Source organism: Pteropus alecto, unplaced genomic scaffold (genome assembly GCF_000325575.1).
Source record: "Pteropus alecto unplaced genomic scaffold, ASM32557v1 scaffold135, whole genome shotgun sequence".
In the NCBI taxonomy this organism is placed as follows: Eukaryota; Metazoa; Chordata; class Mammalia; order Chiroptera; family Pteropodidae; genus Pteropus; species Pteropus alecto.
In genome coordinates, this window is record NW_006438076.1 from 3300619 (window position 1) to 3310714 (window position 10096).

The following is a 10096-nucleotide window of genomic DNA, read 5'->3' on the forward strand; positions in this document are numbered from 1 at the left end:
CAGAAAACGAATATTAGTGGAGGTTGGGGTCCCACTAGGTTGTAGGGTGGGAAGAAGGCGTGGCGACATTTTTCAGATCGCCTGGGGATTGTTTTCTAATGTTAGTGATCATAGGTGCATGTCTCCTGACCCTGTGGTTATTGCTCCTTTTTCCTTCATTGGTTTAAAATAAAGTTTATCATTTACTACTCCACTAGTTACTAATATTTTCGAGACTAAAACCCTTTTAAATCATTGAAACTAGCGATGGCTGTTTTAGTGTTCACAGGCGATGCTTGCTTGGCGTACGTACGAATTCTCTCTTTGTGTTAATTTGGCGGCTCCCCTTCAGGTGTTACATATCTGCTCGGGAATCACTGTACTTCACTCTGAGAAAAGAGTATGGTGTGCTGAAGAAAGCGCTGTACACTCAGGAGTCTTGGTCTCAAGTCCTCTTATTACTGGCGCTTAACCCCTTGTGGACTAGTTCTTTGGTAAATAAGGGGTTAAACTAGATAATTACTTTCGGAAGTGTTATTTGGTAATATTGAGCATTGAGATGTATAAGAAGAAGGTGAATCACTGGAGCGTTTTGCTGTAATTTGCATGTAAAAATATCATGTGCCTTTTAACTTTTTTTAAAAAAAAAGGTATAAAGAAAATAAAAACTACCTTTAATCCCACTACCCAGGGTTAGGTTTCCACCTTTCCTTGTGCTTAGCATGTGTATATGGGTGTGTGACTGAGATCATACTGCATAGTTTGCAACCTGTTTATTTCACTTGCATTTTTCCATTAGCTTCCCATGACTCCCAGTGACTTATGTTCTATTTAATCACTTAACTATTGTTGGATAGTTTACAGCTTTTATATATTTTCAGTTAATATATCCTACATGTATCTTTGAATCACTGATTATTTCCAGCAGTGGAACTGGGTGCATGAACGATGTAACTTAAATGTTACAATGTATTTTAGCAGATAGGTCAAGGTTATTCATTTTTACACAGCTGTTTTTCCTTGAACAAGCAAACTATTTCTGCTATCACTCTTAGGGCTTCAAATGTTAAAACTGACAATTCCCAGTTTGTAGGTGTTCCTTATGGGATTAGAAGCATCAAGAACAAGGAGATTCAATTTAAGGTGAGCAGAATTAGTGTTTTAGTCTGTGCCCAAATAGGCCAAATTTATTTTGGGTTTACATCTGCATCTAGTCCATATGTTAGCAGGTTGAAGTGCTCTTGCATAGTGGGAATAGCTTCAAGTGATTGGCATAATTTCTAAGACCACCTCAGTGGCAAATTATAAAAAGCATGATATTTTAGAGGTAACACCTGGAGGGCAAAATATTTAAATAATTTGAAACAAAACTTGGGTTAGAATCCTGTATGTCATATAGTGCTATTGTTGAACATCTATTAAAAAGCATTTCACAGTTATCTGGATTTACTGTATTTTCCCTTTAGTAGTGGAGGGTTTCTGTGCTGTTACCTTCTTTCCTTTAGAATTGTGTGTGTAAAGGGCAGGTTTTGTTCCTTCCCTTTGGCTCTCATTATCTAGGTGGTGAGAGTATTTATGGGGCGTACAGTTGGAAGCAGAATCATAACTCAGGTTTGAGATCATCTTACTTGGGAAATTATTTAGGTAAATATAAGGAGAAATCCATAAATTTCCAAAATTCTTTAATGGATAAGCTTAATGCCCAGCAACTTTAAAAACACACTAATAAAAACAGCAAGTCACATTGGCCAAAGGTACAAAGATTATAGAACAGAAATAGTGCTGACTTTACTTACTAATCTGACAAGTAGAGAAAAGACCAGGTCAGTTTTTCTTTCTCTGGCATGATTTCTCTTAAATTGCTGAATTTGAGAGTGGTATTTTGGCAGTTAAGTGGTATCTGATAACAGTGTGATACACACTTAGGAAAGATCAGTGATGGGTGAAGTCCTTACTCTAATGTTCCATGGGCTTTTGAGTTAGTTGTTTCTATTTAAATAAAAGGATATAAATAACCAGGTTATTCCAAACAATCCTATGAAAGGAGAGACAGGTTAAAAAAAAAAAAAAAAGACTTAAGAAGGAGAAAGAGGGAAGGGAAGCTTCTTGGGCATGACACCATTTGCAAGGTCACAGCGAACACCCCAACGGAGGGCAGATCTTTTCTTCTCAGTTGGTACTAGATAATTGTTTGGAACATATATATGCTGAGGCTTGAATTGGGGTTCTGCTCGAGAAAGCATTTGTTCTCGGATACCCCAGCGTAATTCCTTCCTATGGTCTTCACCAGGTAACCGCATTGCATCCCAGTCTCGTTTATACTCAAAATAGCGAGCTACCCGGTCTACCTTGCCTCGGTTTCGGCTTAATTGGTCCAGCCTTGGGAGAATAAAGGACTTAGGTCGGCTGGCAACAATCAGGTCTTGTTCATAAGCTGGAGAGCCCATTCCTTCTCTTCGTAGATAGCAGATGAGCTGATCTTCAGAAATTCCTTGGTATTCATGTGGAGGATTACATTTTTCTGAAGTGTCAACAGGGGATTCCCTGTCTTCCTGGAACTGCAGGTTCATCAGCCTTTCTCTTAAGTCCCAGAGATCCATATCACTTTCTGTACCAGACTCTGATCCACTGATAATCGACTCATCTGTCACTAATACTTCCCCATCTGGCTTCCTACGCAGCACCTTTCTCTTCATCACTGGCTTTCGGATCCTTTGGGAGGCTTCTGAGACTGTTTCTGAAGTGATATTACTTTCTGCATGTGGGTACTGCAGTTGCACAGGTAGAACATGTCGCTTTCCTGGGGTAACCGAAGCTTTGCTGTAGGGATCATATTGCATAGACTGGGCTTCTCGCCTGACATCTCCCTCACCATGCCCTGCACAGATACGAGTGAAAGCTGTAGCAGCCACTAACATTCGTTCTTCTGGATCCATATTGGCCCATTTTTGTGCACCAGGTGCCACGAGTTCCTCCATTGGTCCCCCTACACTGTAGGACCTTCTGCAAGAGAAAAAACTCATCAGTTCTGATAATAAATTACCAGCTTATTCCCTTCTTTGGTTCATTCCCTTCTTGTCTTTATAGTGGCCAGGAGAAAGAACGGCTAAGGCAATCATAATGCAATAGTTGTATAATAAAATATCGGTTAGTACTAGGTAGAATGAGAACAGTTTGGAGGGGCATTAACTCAACTCTAGAAAATCTATTACTGCTTTCATTTCATTTCTTATTCACTCCTACTTTCAACTGCCTGGTAGTTCTTGCCACCTTTAGTAGTTCCTAGGACAGGATAGGTGAGTTATGGCTTTAAGAAAAGCTTGATACATGAAAGGGGTGTAATGCTTAATATACATTTTGTATCTAGCATTGTTCTATGTGCTTTATATTAATTCATGTAATTCTCACAACTGTGGGATAGGTACTCTGATTATCTCCTTTTCACAGATTAGTAGCATGAGGCATACAGAGGTGAAATAACTTTGCCCAAGATTAAGTGGAGCTGGAATTCGAACTCAGGCAATCCGGCTTCAGAGTGCTTGCTTATAATAACGAGAGTGATTTAATCCAAAACCCCCACAAAAGCGGTAATACGCATGCATAGTCTTATGCGTAAGTCATCTGGATGCATCTTCAGTTCCCAAGCAAATCTGTTCATTCTAGTACCCTGTCAATGAAATAATTTTTAGTGCCCAAATCAACTAGCCAAATATCCAATGCTGGTTTCCTGACTGGATCTAAGACAGGTATCTCCTGCCCATCATTTATTTCCTGTGTCCCTACCATTTTTCTTTTTAGCTGACAAAATACATGCACATGGTCATTTGAAGCAAAGTTCCCCTCTTGTCCTGTGAAGTTTCCCTCCCAAAGGCAGTTTCTTATAATTTCTCCAGTAATGTTTCATATTCATATGCACATTTTTTACCACAAAGGAGCATGTTATGAACCTTTCCTGAGCCTTAAAGATCACCTTGGTGACCCAGTTCTATTAGCACATGTAGACTTCATTCATTTTGTTTAAAGCTGCATAGAATTCCAATGTATAGATGTACTATTAATTTTTCAACTAGTCCACAATTGATTAAATTTAGGCTTACAGTCTTGTTTTAAAATAATGTTAAAATGAATAACAAATTTTTCCATACTTGTGCAAGCATATGTGTATGTTGAAAGCTAGAAATGTAATAGGTGGGTCAAAAGGCATGGGTGTGCTCATTGTGATAGCTGTTACTAAATGCCCTCGAAAGTTGTGTTATAGTGTATTATAGAGCTTGTTTCTCCATCCCTTCTCCAAAGTGGTGTGCTAGCAAACTTCCTAGCCTTTGCAGTCAGTTTGGTACAAAATAGTTCTCGTGTAAATTAACATTTATTTAAACTGAAAAATTGAGCATCTTTTCAGACATTTATTTTTTCTCTCTTTTTATAAAATGCTTGTTTCCCCACTTACCTCTCAAGTTGTTGGACTTTTTCTTATTGCTCTTTATATTAAAACCTATTTATATATTCATGAAATACTTATATATTAAGGAAGTTAGCCCCTTTACCATTATCTATTTTTTATTCTCAGTTTGTTGTTTACCTTACCTTCTGACTTTATTTTTTGCTGGCAGAAACTTGTTTCTGCAGTGTTTTACTTAGAAATGCCTTTCCCACTTGAAGATTTTAGAAAGCTATTCCATGTTTTTTTCTAGTACTTTCATAGTTTCATGTTTTAAATTTTTAATCCATCATAGATGGAGAAATTCAAAGGGCAAAAATTAAATGTGCTACCCAGACTTAGATAACATAGTTAGCTTTAGAACAGATGTGATGATCTGCTATTACTGCAGTAACCATCAGTCATATATTGTCCAGTACTGTCCCAATTTTAAGGATGTAGTACAGCTGTCCTGAGTTTTTTAAAACATGCCAGGAATTTCAACAGTGACATCTAAATTACATTATCCAAACTGACTCTTCTAACTGCTAGAGGTACAGAATATGCATTATATTTGACTTAAAAGAATCATGATGCTTAATTACCGTCTTTCTGCCATCAAAACTGGTTAAAGTGGGAAAATCGTGACTCCAGGTTCTAATTCCAACACAAAGTACGATCACTGACAAATTTCTTCAGTCAGGCTAGCTTCTGTTGTACCACCTTTAAGACAGAACTGAGTATTAGATGATAGAACACGGAAGCCACTAATTTTATCTGAAATACTGGAAAGCAATAGAAATTCACAGTAGATATATACATTCCATATAAACAAGTCTTATGACTAGGCAGATTAGACAAACATAATAGGAAGTCAAAAGGAAATGTTTTTAGGGAAAAAATAATAATACCAGTCCTTAATCATCTCAGCTAATGAAGAATAGAGATATGAAATCTACAGTCATTTCCCCTAAATTCTGACTACTTAAACCTTAATGATACTAGCTGAGTATTTTTTGATGCTACTTCTCTTTTCCCCTGTGAATTAGCCACTCAGGATGGAAAAGAATAATATCTGAGGATGAGAAACCCATAATAATTAAGCTAATGCTTATATCCCTGGCAGAAGCAAAAGCCTATCCTTTAGGCATTACATTAAATCTTAGATAGTATTTGAACATAATGGAAAGATACTGACGTGGCCAAAGGAATCAGCACTGAAAATGTTGTGTCCTTTTACTCTCTTTTTAGGTAGTGTGGACCCATATGATTCATTTATTCCTGGCGTTGTCTTATCATGGCTGAAAATGACATAGACAGAATCCAGACTGAGAAACTCCTAAAAAGAGTACAAGAACTGGAACAGGAGGTACAAAGACTTAAAAACAAACAGGCCAACACCAAGGACTCAAACGTTAGAGAGAATTCTTCAGGAGTTGGAAAAGCTAAGCGTGCATTTGATTTCAGTGCTCATGGTCGAAGACATGTAGCCCTAAAGATAGCCTATCTGGGCTGGGGATACCAGGGCTTTGCCAGTCAAGAAAACACAAACAATACAATTGAAGAGAAACTGTTTGAGGCTCTAACCAAGACTCGACTAATAGAAAGCAGACAGACATCCAACTATCACCGGTGTGGGCGGACAGACAAAGGAGTTAGTGCCTTTGGACAGGTAAGGGCCACTCTACTGTTTTCAAATCAAGCTATTCCAATGTATTCTAGGTGTACATACTGAGGCCTCAGATAATTTGTATCTCTAAAACAGTCTTTCTCTAATTCCACAGGTGATTTCTCTTGACCTTCGTTCTCACTTTCCGAAGGGCAGGGATTCAGAGGATTTTAACTTGACAGATGAAGTCAACGATGCCGCTAAAGAAATCCGTTATACCCACATTCTCAATCGGGTGCTCCCTCCAGACATCCGTGTACTGGCCTGGGCCTCTGTAGAACCTAGCTTCAGTGCTCGGTTCAGCTGTCTTGAGCGGACTTACCGCTATTTCTTCCCTCGTGCTGATTTAGATATTGTAACCATGAACTGTGCAGCTCAGAAGTATGTTGGCACGCACGATTTTAGGAACTTATGTAAAATGGACGTAGCCAACGGAGTGATTAATTTTCACAGGACTATTCTTTCTGCTCAAGTACAGCTAGTGGGCCAGGGCCTGGCTGAAGAGAGATGGCAAGAACCTTTCCAGATATGTCAGTTTGAAGTGACTGGCCAGGCGTTCCTTTATCATCAGGTCCGTTGTATGATGGCTATCCTTTTTCTTATTGGCCAAGGAATGGAGAAGCCAGAGATTATCGATGAGCTGCTAAATGTAGAGAAAAATCCCCAGAAACCTCAATACAGGTAAATTAAAAACAAAAGCCAAAATAACAAAACGGCTATTGCCCTTAGATTATGTTAAAATATATTCTAGCATATCTTTCTCTGTCCACAATTGTCTGAATAACTAAGTAACTGGTTCTGTCTTTATGAAGCTTTTAATCTAACCTGTAGAATGTTATGAACATGTAGGAGGGAGTGGTATCTTTGAATTTTCTTCTCACACTTCTATCCCAAGAGCAAGAAATTGGTGTTTGGACCAGGCCCCTTAAATAAAAGCACATTCATGTCTACATTTTTATCCCCTTGAATTTATGTTAAGAGGTATGTTTAGGTTCTGCTGAAGTTAGACAGTGGGCATTCAAACTATTTATATTAAATTTTGTTTGCTTTGAATTATGGAGGAGTCATAATACTGTACTTTGGAGTTTTTCCTATCTTTCAGTTTCTGAAATGGAATAATAGTCAACTTTTCTTTTGAGAGCAGGCTGAGGTCAGATAGACCAATAATTCATGCCTAAGCAGTGAAATCTGAGATTTTACTTCATAGTATACAAAATTGACAAGTTTGGGAAAAACACTACCAGCTGTTTTAATTTCATAGCAATATGGTGGCTGGAGCCAGGTCAACTCTCCTTGTTATCATTGAAATTTACCCTAATATAGACCAAGCCTAGCCAGTTGATCCAGAGTTTGTTGTCATTTTCTTTTTTCAGTTATAATGTTGTGCAAGATTAGGGATGGTGTTGTATTTTCTTAGCTCTTACTCAATATTGACATAAAGTTTTTCCCCTTCTTTTAACTCAACTCTTTTTAAAGAATTTGTTGGATGGCTGCTCTATATTCTCACACACTGTTTCATCTCTCTTTCTAGTATGGCTGTAGAATTTCCTCTGGTCTTGTATGACTGTAAGTTTGAAAATATCAAGTGGATCTACGACCGGGAAGTTCATGAGTTCAATGTTACCCACCTTCAGCAACAATGGGCTAATCAAGCTGTTAAGACTCACATTTTGTATAGCATGCTGCAAGGACTCGACTCTGTTGCAGTACCCTGTGGGACAGGTATGACGGAAATCCATGGATAAATTTATTTACCAGAACCAAAGTTATACAGGGTAATGGGGGAGGTAGATTTATATAAAGTTTGATTCTTTTGTAGTAAAGTACCCATGTAATGTTTGATTGTATATATTATAGGACCAAAGACGGACGGAGTGATAGAATGGAGAAATGTTAAGCCTTCTGTCATAAAGCAGACCAGTGCCTTCGTAGAAGGAGTGAAAATGCGCACATATAAGCCCCTAATGCATCGTCCTAAATGCCAAGGATTAGAATCCCGGATCAAGCATTTTGTACGTAGGGGACGCATTGAGCACCCACGTTTATTCTGCAAGGAAGAAACAGAAGCCAAAAGGGACTGTAATGACACACTAGTAGAAGAAGGAACTATTTTGGAGAAACCAACAAAGAGAGTCTGTGTTGATACAGAGATTAATAGGATCATTTAACTACAGAAAACTCACCAAAATCTAGGAGGCAACAGCTTGCTAATGGCAGATAGGAAAGGAAATCTTTACTGCAAGAATTCTCAGAATCTAGATGATCAGCTTTTAAAAAAACAGAAAACTAAAAAGATTATAGGCCCTATTAAGGAAGTTCTTGCTTGAACAAGAGATCAAACATTCTCTCATTTCTGTCCCAAAGGAATGAGAGATAGAAACAAAGGTAAATGTAAAATGGGGATGTATCTACGTATACCCAGAAACCTGTGCCTTGTCTTTAAATTCATTAAAGCTTGATCTTGCAAGTGTCTGATTTGTTATACTGTTCTTTTTAAAAGGAAATTAGTTGTTATTACTTATTAAGTTATTACTTATCTGGATTTGCCTAAAAATCTTGGCCTAAGTGTCTTATTTCTAAGACATTAAAAAAAAAATATATGAAATTTAGTTAAACATTTGATAAGTTGGTTTAGTGCCGGGCACAACACTACCTGACAGTGACCTAACTGAATAAGGCACAGCATCTCTTACAAAGCTTATATATCTCATGCTGTATGAGCAACAAATGGTCTCTGCTATATATATATATATACACACACACACACACATATATATATGTATATATATATTTTTTACAACCTTTTACATATCTAAAAATCATTAACTCATGGGCCATATAAAAATAAGCCATGTAGTTTACCAACCCCTGGCCCAGAGGTTTAAGGAAAGCTCTTATAAATAGGTACCCAAGCTAAATCTTGTAGAACAAGGGAGAGCCAGTTGAAGTGAGAACGAGAAGTAGAGCTTTAGTGTGTCTAAGGCAGAGATGCAGTTTGTATAAAGGGTTAAAGATTACTGCATCTGCATTTAGGTAACTACTGTATTATGGCTTGAGAGTAACAGCATAGTTTAGAAGGGTAAGCAAGGGTCAAGTCTATAGAGTCTTCTTGCACACTTTCCTACAAAAGCTTAGATTTTATCTTGTGGCACCACTGGAAAAAAGAATTGTAGTAAAAATATTTCCCTAGATATAGTGTGGATTGGAAGAGGGCAAGACAGACCAATTAGGAGGCTGTTGGAGTAATCAGGGAAATTCATGATGGCCTAGACTAGATTTGTAGTAAGGGGAACAGAGAGAAGTGGATGAATTTGGGATTAAGAAAGGAGAAGCAACGGACTTTATAGGTGAATGAATGTGAGGCTTTCAGGATAACTCCTAGATTTCAGATTTAAAGCACATGTGAGACACTGGGACAGGAAAATGACATGGGACTCTGCTTATTCTCAAAGTTGATAAGTAACCCTGAAAATACAAACACCAATATTTATTCAAAACATATTATTCTCTTAAATAATACATTATCCTTTATAGCAATTAATAAACATCAAGTAAATGAACTCAGACCTTCTGCCTAAGTGATAACAGCTTTCATCATTGCAGACTGTATCACTTATCCACAATTACAATATACTACATGTTTATGTGATCCAAAGTTTTATTTACCAAACAACAGTTTATTCCTACCTATGTTGAAAACTCCAGGTATATAAATAGGGTTTATATTCTCAAGTTGCTACCTAAAACACAACTAACATGGGACAGTTGGAAATAATACTAACATAAATTGTAAACATGCTATATAAGTGCTACAGAAACTTGGTAGTGAGTGGGCTACAGATGCAAGACTTTCCCGAAAGAGTTCCAGGTTTAGGAAGCAAAATAGTATAAGAAAAGTAATGTGAATTTGTATTGAAGAGTAAGAAGACAGAATAGCTTTTACTTTCTGGCAGAGGAGGAATGGAAAAGATCCCCATTTTAGAGATGGGGAAATAGTGATACCAAATAAGATTTATTCTAAATAACCAATC

General features: G+C 37.5%; 2 protein-coding genes across 10 annotated transcripts in view; one reads left to right on the forward strand and one right to left on the reverse strand.

Moving 5' to 3' along the window:
* The first annotated feature begins 139 nt into the window (after positions 1 to 139).
* PUS3 (pseudouridylate synthase 3) lies at positions 140 to 8533 on the forward strand. The gene is made up of 6 exons (XM_015592028.2): positions 140 to 473; positions 1066 to 1122; positions 5648 to 6068; positions 6181 to 6746; positions 7597 to 7787; positions 7923 to 8533. The coding sequence occupies exons 3-6, from the start codon at positions 5694 to 5696 to the stop codon at positions 8231 to 8233; spliced, it is 1443 nt and encodes a 480-aa protein (XP_015447514.1). The 5' UTR covers positions 140 to 473; positions 1066 to 1122; positions 5648 to 5693; the 3' UTR covers positions 8234 to 8533.
* Positions 1645 to 10096, reverse strand: part of HYLS1 (HYLS1, centriolar and ciliogenesis associated) — an 11360-nt gene continuing 2908 nt past the window's right edge. For 6 of the 9 annotated variants that reach the window (XM_006915203.3, XM_025049165.1, XM_015592031.2 and 3 more), the window contains 2 exons: positions 5002 to 5119; positions 1645 to 2982 (listed from right to left, as the gene is read on the reverse strand). In XM_006915203.3, the coding sequence (XP_006915265.1) occupies positions 2055 to 2982; positions 5002 to 5015 (942 nt within the window). In that variant the 5' untranslated portion in view covers positions 5016 to 5119 and the 3' untranslated portion in view covers positions 1645 to 2054. Of the gene's footprint in view, positions 2983 to 5001; positions 5120 to 5594; positions 5698 to 10096 lie in introns of all 9 variants that reach the window. The other 3 variants (XM_025049164.1, XM_015592036.2, XM_015592037.2) reach the window with 1 other exon arrangement.

Bases quoted from the DNA above. Each gene is read 5' to 3' on its own strand.
- PUS3 (XM_015592028.2), top strand. From the start codon at position 5,694: ATGGCTGAAAATGACATAGACAGAATCCAGACTGAGAAACTCCTAAAA. The intron at 6,069-6,180 runs GTAAGGGCCACT...CTAATTCCACAG, and splicing joins GAGTTAGTGCCTTTGGACAG to GTGATTTCTCTTGACCTTCG. The intron at 7,788-7,922 runs GTATGACGGAAA...TATATATTATAG, and splicing joins TGCAGTACCCTGTGGGACAG to GACCAAAGACGGACGGAGTG.